Source organism: Pelecanus crispus, chromosome 15, assembly GCF_030463565.1.
Source record: "Pelecanus crispus isolate bPelCri1 chromosome 15, bPelCri1.pri, whole genome shotgun sequence".
NCBI classification, from domain to species: domain Eukaryota; kingdom Metazoa; phylum Chordata; class Aves; order Pelecaniformes; family Pelecanidae; genus Pelecanus; species Pelecanus crispus.
This window is the reverse complement of record NC_134657.1, coordinates 5,289,264-5,304,281: the sequence shown is the minus strand read 5'-3', so window position 1 is coordinate 5,304,281 and position 15,018 is coordinate 5,289,264. Positions and strand designations below refer to the sequence as shown.

General features: G+C 38.2%; 2 protein-coding genes across 2 annotated transcripts; both read left to right on the top strand.

Moving 5' to 3' along the window:
• The first annotated feature begins 2,747 nt into the window (after positions 1-2,747).
• On the top strand, positions 2,748-6,501 carry NMNAT1 (nicotinamide nucleotide adenylyltransferase 1). Its single transcript, XM_009489173.2, has 4 exons — positions 2,748-2,907; positions 3,397-3,580; positions 4,278-4,423; positions 5,737-6,501. Exons 1-4 carry the CDS (start codon positions 2,784-2,786, stop codon positions 6,135-6,137), a joined length of 855 nt encoding a protein of 284 aa, XP_009487448.2. The 5' UTR covers positions 2,748-2,783; the 3' UTR covers positions 6,138-6,501.
• A 4,773-nt stretch (positions 6,502-11,274) lies between these two features.
• RBP7 (retinol binding protein 7) lies at positions 11,275-14,799 on the top strand. The gene is made up of 4 exons (XM_009489174.2): positions 11,275-11,411; positions 13,866-14,044; positions 14,318-14,419; positions 14,749-14,799. Exons 1-4 carry the CDS (start codon positions 11,339-11,341, stop codon positions 14,797-14,799), a joined length of 405 nt encoding a protein of 134 aa, XP_009487449.1. The 5' UTR covers positions 11,275-11,338.
• Positions 14,800-15,018: the final 219 nt, after the last annotated feature.

Here is a 15,018-nt window from a genome sequence, read left to right as displayed (position 1 = left end):
GTGCAAACACGTGTCCGATCCAGCCGAGGACTAGCAGGACTGCAAGTAGTGCACACTAAACATTGGTAAGATTATGTATAAGCATGATGAGATTATATATAAGCACGTATGTAAAGGACTACATCACCAGGCGCCTCATTTTTCCTTCTGAAGGACAAGGGAAAATGATCCAGGATGTCCTACACTTACAGAAAATCTGAGTAAAGGCCATTTTACCGTTTCCCGTCCTTAAGTCTCTGTAGCGATGTTTTACTAATATTTCATTTAGTATTTGGCATGAGATAGCATTAATTATTTTAACACTGTTCTCAGTTTTGTGAAACTAAACGTCTGCATACAGATCTCTCATCTCTCTATAGCAGGAGCTGGGCTGCTAGTTTGGATCTTGTGGTCAAACTGCAATAACTAGAATTGTGTCAAGCAGTGCCAAACTACACATGATTCATCAAAACTACTTAAACGTTATTATACAATAAGAATAAGCATAGTTTCGTATACAGCTCAGGCAGTGGCTGGGCTTTAATCATCACTGGAACCTAGTCTTTTTCTCTCCTGGGATGTGCAAAATGCATAGCTTTCTCCAAAAAGTTAGAGCCCTATGAAGGTCCTCTCGCAGAAAGCAGATGCCAGCTCTGACGGTGCTGTGCTGGTTATAAGGATGACACAACAGCAAAGGCAATCGTGTGATGATACCTCTGTCGCTTCCTCTGCTCCCCACATCAACCATGCAGCTGTTTTCTGTGAAAACAGTGCTAGACAGAGGATGTCAATGCAAACTAGGAGACTGACGGTATGTGCAAACTATTAAATTATATTTCCATTCTCAATTTCTATGAAGTTACGAAGCGCTACAAGGTGAGTTTGTGATGCAATAATTGCCTGTTTCTGAAGATTGTAAAATTAGTTAGGAGCATGAAAAAGGACATTCAACTAACTCCAGAAAAAGGCACTATATATTTTCATCTTAAAATTTGCTCTTATCTTTGCCCTTGCTTTTTTTTTTTTTAAAGGAGAAAATCAAGCCTTTTCAAATTTGCAGCATGAGTCACTTTCTTTAGAAAGTAGGGCTTTATGCATTACAAAGGCAAGTCTAACTCCTTTCCTTGCCTGTTCCCATAGTAACTCTTCTAGCTCATGCCCCGGTGAAGACTGCATGCCAAGTAACACCAAGACCTTCAAATGCTGAACTACTCTGCAGTAATAAAGAATATTTTAGAAGTTTGTGAAACTCTTGAAAGCACAGAAAAGTACTAACACTTGCAAAATGTGAAGCCTTGCAAGACTTCCTTTTATTCAAGGGCTATTTGATGTTAGTGCATAGTAGCTGTTACAAGATTTAGCTCTGATGATATCTCACCACTGTGGTGGCTGTGACCATCGCTCAGCTTCTTTGTAAAGGAGACAGAATGTGAGGGTGACCTTGTGGGATTTTTCCAGGCAGTGATGTTGCTGTAGAAACAATGGCAGACTATTCAGTGCTCCACGCTGATGTCTCAGACATCTCACAAACAGCAACACCAGGAGAATGGCCCATAACATATTCCAGTTTTCATTTGTTCAGGGTCAGGCTAGGGGAAACCATCTTGGCAAGCCAGAATGTTCTCATGAAAGAAAAGAACACTGAGAAGCAAAAATCCATGTAGTGTTGAAAAAGATAAGTAGTGAAATCTACTTATTTTCACCAATTCTTAAGCAGCTTTCTGAAGCTGAAGTTCAAAATTGGAATAGTGCTGTTGTATTTTAAAAAAAGAAAAAAAAATCTGGTATTTAATTGCAGTTTTCACTAAACTTTTTTAAATTCACTGTTCTCCTATCATCTCTTCTGCTGGTACACCTACCACTTACTTTCTGCAACACGAAGTAGATTGGCTGTTTTCATGTTTAGTCCATAGCACTCTCTTCCCACATACCAAGATCATGTAAATAAATCCCAAACGAGAAATGTTAACCCTCCTCTCCTCCAGAATTTAATACAATATAATGTTAGTTCTGTAGTGTTTGCTGAAAAGTCTCACTGCAATTTAGAGTAGCAGCACTGGGAACTGTTATAGGATGTTCTGTTCCCCCCGTAAGCACTAGCAACAAGGAAGTTACCTATAAGGAAGTTACTTACAAGGAAGTTCCCTGCAGATGTGTCTCTTGGCAGTTGATGGGCATTGGCATCTTAAAAGAAATGCGAAGTTCTAATAACGTTTGTCCTGCAATCAGGACAAATAATCTCTCTTCATGAAGTTTTTCTGCATGCGCTGCTTTTCTTCAGTGGGCAGTAGGCTGTCCTCTCTTCAGGCAAGCAGCCCGTTTTGAATGATTTCATTTTTAAAGACGTTTCCTCTTGCATATAGGAGCGAGTCGCAGCTGCTTTGATAATACCTGGGCAAGGCAAATTTGAGTTCACTTATCTATTACATATGTCTTCTTCCTAGCACACTCACTTTTCTCTAAATCCTTGATTTCTGAAGCCCCACAGAAGAATTATCCTCCTTTCTGCAATATAATGCCACTGTTGTCTCAGCTCCTTGCCTTGTACCTCTGTCCAGAGATAACCAAAAAGAACTTAGAGGCAGTCGTTTTAATCTCTTAAAAATTGGATAATGCAGTTATCACATGAACAATCACAGGCCAAATGTTGATGGAAGGAAAAGGCAGTCTTCAATTTGATCTTGAAATCTTCTGCTTATTGGTAGCACTAATAAGTCGGAATAAGTATTTTTTAATCTGGTCTCTTCTTGTAGTGGCTGGTACCTAGCACCAACATTCTCCACTTGGCTCTGTAGCTGTGAGGAATGGCTATGGAAGACCCTGACAAGAAGACTGAAGTAGTACTGCTGGCCTGTGGGTCCTTCAATCCCATTACCAACATGCATCTAAGGCTGTTTGAGCTGGCTAAAGACTACTTTCACGAAACAGGTAGGATGGTAATTTATATCATTCAAAACAGCTCTGGTAACTAGACACTTAAAGGTGAATATTAAGGTGAATATTTTGTGTATATGAATGCCTGTTTGACAGTGACAGATACTTTTGGAAATACTAATTAGATGTTGAAGCTAGGATGTGTGATGTATCATAGAAAATCATGTAGGCCAAATACATGAGAGAACAGTCTTACACACATGTTGCTTATTACTAAATTTAATGAGCTAAATCATGAGGTTTGTAGTTTTTCTTTATAGAAATATATCTTTCTAATATATCTTACTAAGTCTTTAACTGTGCTGCCTTGCACAATGGCAGAAGTACACTGTACTTTTCCACTGGGCTGGCTATCAGAGCTGGCATTGGTGCTGTTAGAGATTGCAGTGAATAACGGTTATGTAATAGTTTAAATACAATACAGTGGAAGTAACATCTGCTCAAACACTTCTTATGTTCTTGTGTGATGTGTTTTTTCCACAGGAAAATACAAAGTAATCAAAGGAATAATTTCACCAGTAGGTGATGCATATAAGAAGAAAGGTCTGATCAGTGCACATCACCGAGTAACTATGGCAAAACTAGCTACAAAAGACTCAGATTGGGTGGAAGTTGATGATTGGGAAAGCAGCCAGAGTGAGTGGTTGGAAACACTAAAAGTTTTAAGGTATTCTTCAGCCAAACCCTAAAAAGTCTCAAGAACGTATAGAAGGATAAGGAATGGTGTTAGCTCTAACAAGTTAGAATAATAGCAGGCTAACCCCAAATCATATGAATAGACTCAGTGAATTCAGAAGTACTATTTATATGAGCATTGTAAATGAAAGATTGCGCCATTAACCCTAAGCGTACAAAAGATGAGCCTGTGAACAATTCTTAAGATACATTGTTTCTTAGGCTTTGTTCAATTTTTGTGCTGAAAAGATATTCATGAGGAAGGACAAGAGACTAGGATAGGGTAGGCACATGCTACACAAGCTTCCCTCATTTGATTCTGATTGTGCTATGCTGCCCATTTGTGTATTTAAAGGCTGCCATGAGAATTGTCTGAAGGAATATCTTTTTTTAAGTTTTTCATTTTTTACTCTTTCAGTCACTGCTACTTCACTGAGGTTCTTCTTCTTAAAACACATTTTTATTAAAAAAAGAAACAAACCAACCTTGTAGTTGTTGCTTTGAAATCTTTGCATTCTGACCATCTTATGACCCAGCTCTCACAAGTCCCTGTTCCAGCAGACCAGTTCTTAGATGGATTGTCTGTGAAAGTACTGCAGGAGGAAGTGGTGATAGATTATTTAGTAGGCCATACTCTTCCCTATATTTTCCTACATCTGTAAAATACCTAAAATACATCTGTTTTGCAGGTACCATCATCAAAAGCTTTTATCTCCTGGTCCCACTAATAGTCTGCAGAATGCTATACCTTTAACAAAGCCAGGACGGAAGAGGAAACAGGAACCAAATAGGCATGACCCCGTTAAAAAGAAAAATCAGAGTCCAGATATAAAAAGTTAAGTCTGTTTGCAAATTAAGTGCTTAACAATACTTGCTATTTCAAGGGAATTGCACTGATGAGTAACTTTTTTTATGCTAGTTCTTGGTTCTGATTTCACTGAATAAGTTTATTCCCTTAGCTCCCACAGCATAAAGCAGTAGGCTTTGTAACAGGACGACTGTAAGGGTAAAATATATAGGCCATGAAAAATACTCAAGATAATAGACATTGGAACTGAAGAAGGTCTGAGCTATCCATTTCACCTACAGAACTTTGCTAAACTGTAGTTACAGCTGAGAATTTTGGATCATGTTACAAGTTGTTGAAGAAAGAAAGGATAGGATTAAGTCCTGAAATTCAAAATGTATCTGGGTACAGGATCATTTTAAAATGTAATTTGAAACTTCATACAACAGACATAGCTTGAATTTGTAATTTTAGGTAGCATGTATTTTGCTTACTGCTTTTAGATCTTACATGATAAGCTAAAGAACTAAAAGTACAATTATATGTGTTCGTATAGAATTTGAACGGTCTTGCATAATGACCATCTTAATCCTTTATATTACCAAATCTTGACTTCTGCCTGACTTCTTCCCTTGAACCTTTCCAAATTCTAATGTTTAACTGATAGTGTTTTAAAGTAAATGTATTCAAACAAAAGACTAGCAGCATCAGGCAGGCTTTTTTTATGTTGTGTTGTCAGATGTTCTACTACATTCCTACCGCCCTGTGACATTACTGGAAGCTGCAGATCTGTAGCACTCTCGATTTTGCTTCCATTACTGTAAGGTGGTTTCTATCCACATGCTTCTCTAAATTCCCTATAAAACATAGTATGGAAGAGAGTCCCCTGAAGTCAGGTCACATAATCTATGCGGGGTTTTTTTCGGTTGTATTTTCTTTCTTTTTACATAATCCCCTCTGCCCCCTGTCCTGTAAGAGCTGTCTCCTCTTCTGCAACTCTGTGGAATGTCACATGAAGTTTTAACAGCATTACAGTATCCTTTCATACTTAGCTATTCTGGAATTTTCTCTATTTTTTCTTTTACTTTGATCCTCACAGTGATTGATTCACCCCGAGGCTAAATGACCATATTGGAGTTCCTTTTTCAGTCCTTTTGAATGGACTCCCATAACCTTTCTTCAGAAACACCCTGTATTGAGGCTACTAATAATAAATTATGTACTCTGAATATTTTTTTATTTCATTCCATTGTCTCATCTTAACCAAAGATACAGAGACGTAGCATAAAATTAAATGTCAAGTTAGCTAGAATCTGGTGGCCTAAACCAAGCCCTGGTTCTCACTTATTTTTCTTTTTAAGGTGTCCCACAGGTTAAGCTGCTTTGTGGAAGTGACATGCTGGAATCTTTTGGGATCCCCAATCTGTGGAAGTCGGAGGACATCACTGAAATTGTGGAAAATCATGGCCTCGTATGCATCAGTAGGGCTGGAAACAGTGTTCAGAAATTCATCTATGAATCTGATATTTTGTGGAGGCATAAGAATAACATTCACCTTGTGGAAGAATGGATCACAAATGACATTTCCTCCACCAAGATTAGGAGAGCACTGCGGAGGGGTCAGAGCATTCGTTACCTAGTGCCTGATGTAGTTCAAGCATACATAGAAAAAAATAATCTGTATAGTCCAGAGAGTGAAGACATGAATGCTGGGGTTGTCTTGGCTCCCTTACAGAAACATGCAAGTGATTCCAAGAACTAACAGGCACTATACAACTAACTTACTTTCTGCTGTGAAAAAAAGCTACAGTTCAGTAGAGGAAAATGTGGGGTTTGGAGGTTGTTTTCTTGTTTGGTTTTTTTTACATAAATAGCGGAGTAATTCTGTGGCTTTAGTACATATGTAGTTGCTGTTGAGGTTTGGTGCACTCAATAATTGGACCTGCACAATATTTTTTAAATCCAACAATAAGATTTTCACGTTTAAACATTTTGTCGTGGTGCAGTGTACTAAGTATAAGAATTCACACTTGCATATGAGAATTACAAATTAACAAACAAAACAAATGAAAATGTTCTGATTAGTTTTAACTCAGACTGCTCTGGCTGCTATTTATAAAATAATAACAAATATTTTTCATAACTTACAGTGTCTTAACAAATCCATTTAATTTCAAAATGTACCACTTACTGATAGTAAATCTATCTAACTCATTTTTTTTAAAAATTGCCAACATGTGGTGCACCTTAAAGAAATTATTTAGCTCTATCCTGGAAGGGAAAAATTTACTCCTGGCTGAAGTGGTGCTAGATATACCATGCTTTGAGTTGCCTGCCTTTCAAATATGCAGCCTGTTTGTCTGCCGTCATGCAATTTGCTCCCAGAAATGCCTATTGCTTTACTTTTCCATTCGTGTTTCCAGAGCTGTGTGTTAAGCCCAGCACTTCAGTTTCTCATGGAAGGACAGACCTACTTCAGAAACTGGTTTACAGCCATTGATTTAATGAATAGAAATTAAAAAGTGTCATTGCACTGATTCTTAGACAGTTGTCCCTTTATTACAAATAATAAATGAGCTTTTACTTTTGAGCCAAATGTATATAGCCAGAATTGTTTTCTGTAACTGGGGTTGAGAAGAAATGGTAGGATATTACGACTGTACATAAGTGAAATGTTTTTCTTTGCTAGAAATCTGGTTTTGAATATAACAGTATATTGTCTGTTTTATGTGAATATAAACTAGAGAGGCACTGTGAATGTTATGGTGATAGAATTCTACCTCCCTTTATTTGCTGTCATCCCATTTTTGTTTGGATTGTGTGCCTTATTAAAAAAGTCAAGGTTTCCAAGATGCTACCTAATGGGTCAACAGCTTTTTCATACGAGCTCTACGAGATGACTCTGTTCACATTTTTCAGATCAGCAAATCCAGCAGAATGTGAGACTCTCGGGGCAGGAAGCCTAGATGCTGTTGGGCAAGTCTAGAACCAGGGGCATGTTCCAGGATCGTAACCGTGACAACCCGTCATCCTCCTTCCCTGGGCAGGGGATCCCCAAAATGCTGAGGCAGAAGTGTAGGCTTCCCTAGGAGCTTCGGGGGAGTCTGGAAGCCAAAAGCCAAACACAGAGCATCACAGGTAGCCCTAGGGCCTACAAGGCTCATATAAAACCCAGCAGGGGAGTCGAGACACTATCAGGAAAACACGTAACCCGCAGTGGAGCCAGCATCGGGCATGCAAACTTCGAGCCCCAGATGAAATTCTGCCATTACCATACACTAGAACATCTGTGTTCTGCTAGCTCCGCCTGTAAAGGTGGCTGTCTACAGAGAATCTACAAGGAGATTAGTGTAATAAAATCAAGTCACAACTTAGAAGTGCATCTCTAACTGCACTGTGACGGAAAGTAGCGTCAAGGATTCTTAGTTTCTTTTCTTGGTCATTCCTGCATCAAATGTGCTCAGTCTGCCATTTTTTCCCCTAGAGCTGAGGCAAGCTTGCACCTCCCTTTGGTAATGATGCTGGGTTCATTTATCATCAATAATAATAAAGGTACTGAAAGGTAAATTACGCCCTCTGTGACACCTTATCAGCAATCAAACTGCCATAATTGATGGAAGAGAACTATATTATTGATGGTGCGCGGGAAAGGACAAGATCTTCTTTTCTCTTTTGCTTGCTGTCTATCTTTATGACTGACAAGAATAGAGGGCAAGATTTATTTTCAGCGCTCAAGTCAACCAGTGTGCTTCTGAATAAACAGAGCAGGTCTTTCTAATGGGAAAGCACCCTATTTACGTGGTCACTTTTCAGAGTAAAGCTGCACTTTAAGTCTAGGTTTATTCTTCCAAATAATGATGCTGGTGTGTGTTGGTGCACTGTGTAAATCTAGAGAAACTGTGAATTCAATAGGATGTTTTATAAAGCTTTGGTCTTCAAGCAGTTATATTTCACTGGGTTTTAATGTAGTTACGTGTGATGGATCTTTCAATAAAATAAACTGCATGTAATATGCTAATTTTAGCCATCCTGTTATTAACCAAATCTGATGACTTTGCATGATTTTTAAGTAGGCGGAGTGATGTCCGTAGAGTTTTGTCTATAGAAAACAATACTGTTCAAAAATTACACTGACTGCTGAATGTGGATCTTTTGTTTTACTAGTGGGATCCAGAAACCTGCCTGTTTCAACACTAGAAGTAAGTGCACACTGACAATCTACTGTTCCAATCAGTTATAAATACCAGCATCACAGTCAGTGATGTGGCCTATTCAAAAATGTTAGACAGGTATAACTTTCAAGAGTGGACTAGATCTAAAAGAGAATCTATATACTTGAATGTTTGTGAATAATACAGTTCGCTGAACTTTATAAAAGAGTTATAATGCATTCACAGATGCTCTAAAAGTAAAATTGAGGCTTTTTTTTTACATCACTGCATTTGGTTCTGCTCTGTTAAGAGAACGTAGGGCCCTTATACCATGTGTAATTCAGACTCAAAATATTTTATAAATACTGCAGCAGCAGCAGCAGGAACCACTTTATCTACTTCTGTAATGAGGCCACATCCTTAATGGAATGTGTTAGATGCTCAGTGCTGCACAGCAATTAAGATGGAAATAGAAAAAAATTCTTTCCACAAAAAGAAAATTGAGAATTTGTAAGGGAGAAAGAAATGAACCATCATAGGATGTGGCCAGGGCACTTAGCAATTCTTACAAAAAGTTCCATAGCAATTCTTTGGCTGAGCCTTGAAATAGTAACCCTAGGACCCTTTACAAGTCTTAGTTTGAGATTAAGTACTGATTTACAGAAAGAAGCACCATATCCCAGACAATCTGCATAATCTTAATTTTCAATTAAAATGTTATATCCAGGCTTTTACACAGGACTTACCCAAGTACTGACTTCTCTTTACTTGGAATTCAGTAGTATTGCAACAGTGCTTTACTATCATAACCTCGTAATAACAAATTATGGGTGAAATGTTACTATTTGAGTCCAGGGGAAACATTAATTTGCATTTCTCTGTCCTATTCCTAGTTTAGTATAGGTTAGAGAACAATGTCCATCTGCGAACAGGAAACAAGTTTGACGTCCTAATTTCCTACTCGCATGATTCTGTGAGTCATATAGGTCAAACTGTCAGCTCCAAAAATGTTGCTAAAGTTCAAGGAAACTTAATTTTCTCTGCAAAATATTATCTTTTTATTCAGCCTAACCCAAGTCAGTAAATAGATAAATGTAGTAGCTATCGGTGAGCTTCCTCATTCAAGAGCCAGAATACCAAATGCGCTTTTACTTTTTACTATGGTAGCAACACAGCTAAGATTTCCCTTGCCCATCAATTTTGGGTTTTTCTTTTAACATGGCTTTCATTGTGGTGCTCATTACTGCCCCATCTGACCACTTAAAATGTGGGATTAAGCTAATGCTCAAAACATACGTGTGACTTCGGGAATGATTGTTTTCCCCATTTTACCAAAGAGGAAACTGAGGTACAAGGTTATCTAGCTCTCCTGTACCTACCAATTCTAGAGTGCCTAGTTGTTCAGGATTATTCAATTTGTATTTCTCACTTGGTAAATTGTAACAATAAGGCATAGAGTTTGCAAAAAGTAACCACAGATGGAGGAACTGCAAGAGATTGGAGAATTACGTATCTTCTAAAGGAAATAAAATCTCACTTCCAAATTCCTTATAGAGCCTTTCTTTTTGAAGTCAAGCATTCTTTATTCACTTCTCAAAACACATTGCTGGGTCATCACTTAAGAGATTTCTTTCACTTTCTTTGCTGAAGATAAAGTCCAACACCGAAGCTTACCGGCTGCATCCTGTGCTCTATGCACTATATGCTCTGCCACAATGTATAGCATCTAATAAAGTATCAGTGGGAATAACTTCTGTATCATCTCTCCTTCATTGCATGTGTCAAGAATAAAAAGCAAAGGAGGGAGCTTTCCTTTATTAAGTAATCTTCTATATACATGAGACTACTTTTTGAATTTGCTGTTGTTACTGGCTAGTTTTAGGAGTTGAAAGTGGATTGCAAGAACAGGTATTCGTCCTCTTCCCCATCTAGGAAAACTGATAAATACAGAGCTGCAGAACTGGGAATAGAGATCAGGCCTCTGGATCTGCTGTCTCATGCCTAAGCGTTACACAAAGTTTCTGGCTGGTAAGGCATCTGGGAAAATAATTTTGTGTATGCATGTTCATTTAACTAGGATGTAACTAGCAGCATTAAAGAATAGGTTTCTTTATAATAAGAACAGTTTACCTATTTCATAACAAATAGGTAAACTGTGGCACAGTAGAGCTGTGTTGAGAGTCACATCAGAGAATAACATAAACAAACAAGATTTGTCTTTCAATTTCTGTTATAACCACTAGACAGCAATGCTGCCTACTATTCACTCCAGACATAAACCAACGAGATACAATACTTATCTCTATTACTGTGTCATAGGTACTGCTTGAAAATTTGCTGATACAATACCGTCTACAGTTTAACAGTCAATCCCTGTCTGTTCAGATATAGTGTGTATTTATAGCGGGTAGATCACCTTTTCAACAAATATGTAGATTTCAGATCATAAAGCCACAGATCTAATATACATGCAGGGAATTTTAGTAATGACAAAATGCGTCCATGATTCCCTTCAAAGTATACAAGACAGACACAAACGGTATAAACCGCTTTTTCGTTTGCATTGTAACTCTTGGGCTATTAACATTTGCTCCACACAAAGATTTCAGAAACTGTGAACTTTTCCCTCCAATACAGCTGAAGCTGATCTGCAAATACCCTCTCACCTATTGGCTCAGTAACAGTACCCTTCCCCTCCATCAGATGTAATCCCACCCCCAGTCTTCCTTATATAAGGCCTGGTTGGAAAACTACTTCTTCATTTTTGCTTTTTGGTCAGAGGTTGACTGTGCCTTCTTGCCACAGTCTGGCAATGCCTGTGGATTTCAGTGGAACCTGGAACCTTATCAGCAATGACAACTTTGAAGGTTATATGGTGGCCTTAGGTAGGTGAAAAACCCTGATTCTATTCTTCCCCTATAAGGGTCCTCCTGGATTTTAAGAGTCTGAGTTCTTCTAAAACCTAGATATTGCCAAAGCTTTTTTTCCTCTGAAAAACAATGGAAGGCTCTTTGTTTATTGATGAACAGACAGCATTAACTGTTCTTCAGCCTGTCACCCAAGTGTCCTTGCAGCTTTCAGGAATTTCTCAGCCTAGTTCTTGTTAAAAGTAGAATTTTTGTATAGCTTTCATCAGAGAGAGGGAAAACTTTGCCCTGTCTGCTCATTTTCTCTTGCCTTTGCACACAAACTTACAGAACTTATGTCTAGGGTTAATTACATGTTAAGTAACAAAAAAAGTGCTTGGGTATTTGCCACTTCAGGCAGTTGTTTCTCTTAGTGTCATTTATCTTTAAACAGCTTACAAAATACTTCTCTCATTACTGTGACTTGTTGATAAGTCTCTCTAACTGTCCCCTTTCTGGAGTGCTTGAAGCTAACCTCTTACCTTGCTCAGATCTTTTAGAGAAATTAACAGTGCTTTAATGGGGAACTAAGAAAGTTCTTGGTACTTTATTAGCTTTCTTGTACAGAGCTCATTACAGACTGTGACAGCAGGCAACCTTGTGTGCTGCCTTCTCTTCTCCCTGCCTCTCCCACCCCTTTCTGCCTTTTTGACTTGCGGAAACTGATAACCAGCAGTGTCCCTTGTTGGTTATTGTACACATAACTAGAATGAAATCTATTTTCTGGCTGCATCTATGATGGGTGACCTACCTAAATTGCCTAGTTGGTATCTTTAACATGGTGAAAGAACTCTTCTCTGTTTCTAATCCTGTTATGTTATCAGTTAGGGGAAAAAAAAGGAAAGGGTGCTCCCATAATGCAGATTTATTGCTCAGTTTGAATACTGAAGTCATATATTGCTAATGTGTTAATGTCTTCAAATGGAACAGAGATTCTTCTGTTCCTTGATAATAAACATTGTCCAGCTAAGTAAGGGGCTTTTTTAATGAAACATAACTGCCAGTCTTGTGAAAAATGCAATTTGTTTTCAGCATGTAATTGGGGGAACTTTTTTAAAAGTAAAGGCAAAGAATCCTGTTGATGATTTACAGCCTATCTTTAATTACTCCTGCTTGGTTGCCAGTATACTGAACAAAACAAGGACTGAAACCAATACTGTAGAGCTAGAATGAAAAACCCTTCTGACAGGATAAGTAGACTGAGGCGGCTAATATCTGATCAGCTGAGTAACTAGATGGTTACAGATAAGGACATGGCTATTCCAAGCCTAGCCTTTCCTTCAATTTAATATCTACGTCTAAAGAACAGATTTATGAGTAGCTTGTATTTATATATTCTTATAACCATGTTAAGGCTTAATGGGTATGGCTGTTGTCAGTACTGAATTCAAACCCCTCTATGCTAAAATAAACTGGGAACCATGTAAAAATATGACAGACGGATTCTGGCACGTCTGTAATGCATACAGTAATTAAGTCCCACTTCAAACACAGACTGCATAATGAGCCATATGGTTCAACACATGGTAGCTGAACACACCCTGTCAAGAAGATCACAACCTCAGCCTGCATAAAGTGAGAAACTTCTAGTGGTCCTATAAAATGACACTTTTAATCTAGATGATGAAAACAACTAAATTAATAATACACAGCCCCCCCATTTTACCCATCCCCCTTCCTGAAAACCCAGCTCTGAGCATGCTATTGGGATGCAGTATAATTCAGTTGCCTGCCAAATAGATGGCCTGTTCTTCTAAAGAAATGACCATTCACTAGTGAAATAGAAAAAAACCTCTAGAAGCATTGCTTTAAGCTCAGTATTACTGAGAACATTAGGATTCTGTTAAAGGTGACTGATCATTACAGATAACCAGGAAATCTTTTGACAAGTGTGGTGTTTTCTAGCTGCACCTAAAAAGTGTTAATAGCAGGTGGCATGTCCTGAAAACAAGCCAGAGTAATTCATTTTAGGACTGCCCTTCATTTTACCCTATTTAAGGAATAGGGTGCAAAGATTTCTTGTTAATTCACATAATGCCTTTCCTCTGACAAAGGATGAGAATAGGCACTAACTATTCCCTCTAGCTAAGCACAAGCTAAGTCTGAGACCAAGCTTGGGGTGTCTGCGTGTGGGGGAAACCAACTCTCCCTGACTCCTAAAAGGACTTCTGACTCAAAGTCCTAGAAATCTTGCATAGGAATTGTGCAACAATTGAGTAAACTGGTTTCCAAAGAGTAAAATGTACAAGAACATGATTTGATCTGTGTAACATACAGCTTTAAACACACACACACACACACAAACAACAAAACCCTGCACAGCAGTAAGGTCAAACTATCTAAGGAATTATTCTAGTAGTAAAAAAGGTAAGTCCTGGCTGTCAAAATGGCTGGTGATAAATACTACTCTGACCTTTTTGCCTCCTGTCCAAGGTATTGACTTTGCAACACGCAAGATAGCAAAAATGCTGAAGCCTCAGAAAGTGATCAAACAAGATGGTGATTCCTTTTATATCCATACCACTAGCACATTCAGAGATTATTTGACTCAGTTCAAAATTGGAGAAGAGTTTGAAGAAGATAATAAAGGCCTGGATAACAGAAAATGTAAGGTAAGACTGAATATATAAAATCAGGAGGCCATGACAAAATTAACATGCCATGATCAATCCAGCTACTCGAGCTGAAATTTTTTCAAGAATACTATTTGTAATGTAACACAGAGGTAGGAGCCTGAGTTACAGACAAGGAGTTTCACTTTCCCTCAGGAGTAGTATTTAGGTCCCCTTTTATCCAGGAAAAAAGGATATGTCTGTGAGTATATTGCAGAACTGAGACAAAGACACACAGAAACACTCTTCTTTTTTTTGTTTCCTCTTCCACAGAGCATAGTTACCTGGGAAAATGACAAACTTGTTTGTGTCCAGATTGGTGAGAAGAACAACAGGGGCTGGACTCACTGGCTTGAAGGAGATGACCTCCATCTGGTATTTATTTCAGATTTCTACTAATTCTGTCTCTATATGACAAAAATAAGATCTATAATGTGGTCGTGGTGTGCACAAGTCATCTTCTAGCTCTGTAGTATTTGTAATGGATGGTACATAGGGAGCACATTCTGCTTTGATTTTAGTTTAGCTGGAATAACTTCATTGTTTCACTGTCTTGTATAGTTAAGTTATGCTTAACATTCTGAATATATTAGCATGGCAGCAGAGTTGTGGTCAGTAGTCATGGCAAAGGATCTATGTTCACTTCTAGAAGCAGTTCCTTTGATTACTATATACAACTATACTCTTGTTTGGTTTTTTGGTAGGAGCTTCGTTGTGAGAATCAAGTATGTAAACAGGTCTTCAAGAGAGCTTGAATATGTGTACTGGTTCCTACATGGAGGAAATATACAGGAGACTATGCACCCTCATGTCCAGTGATGGCTGTACAGACAAGAACTGATGCCTTGTACCTATTAACCTAAATGGCCTGATGTTTCTGGCTCAGGAAATAAGTCTGCTGTTGCCAGTGTTAAAGATCTGATTTTTGCTAATAAATGCCCAAAACCAAACCAATCTTAAGTACCTGACTTCTG

What these genes read in the sequence shown, in the direction of transcription:
- NMNAT1 (XM_009489173.2), top strand. Translation starts at nt 2,784, where the DNA reads ATGGCTATGGAAGACCCTGACAAGAAGACTGAAGTAGTACTGCTGGCC. An exon ending in AGACTACTTTCACGAAACAG is followed by an intron (nt 2,908 to 3,396) that starts GTAGGATGGTAA and finishes TTTTTTCCACAG; the next exon opens with GAAAATACAAAGTAATCAAA. An exon ending in GAAACACTAAAAGTTTTAAG is followed by an intron (nt 3,581 to 4,277) that starts GTATTCTTCAGC and finishes TCTGTTTTGCAG; the next exon opens with GTACCATCATCAAAAGCTTT.
- RBP7 (XM_009489174.2), top strand. Translation starts at nt 11,339, where the DNA reads ATGCCTGTGGATTTCAGTGGAACCTGGAACCTTATCAGCAATGACAAC. An exon ending in AGGTTATATGGTGGCCTTAG is followed by an intron (nt 11,412 to 13,865) that starts GTAGGTGAAAAA and finishes CTCCTGTCCAAG; the next exon opens with GTATTGACTTTGCAACACGC. An exon ending in AAGGAGATGACCTCCATCTG is followed by an intron (nt 14,420 to 14,748) that starts GTATTTATTTCA and finishes GTTTTTTGGTAG; the next exon opens with GAGCTTCGTTGTGAGAATCA.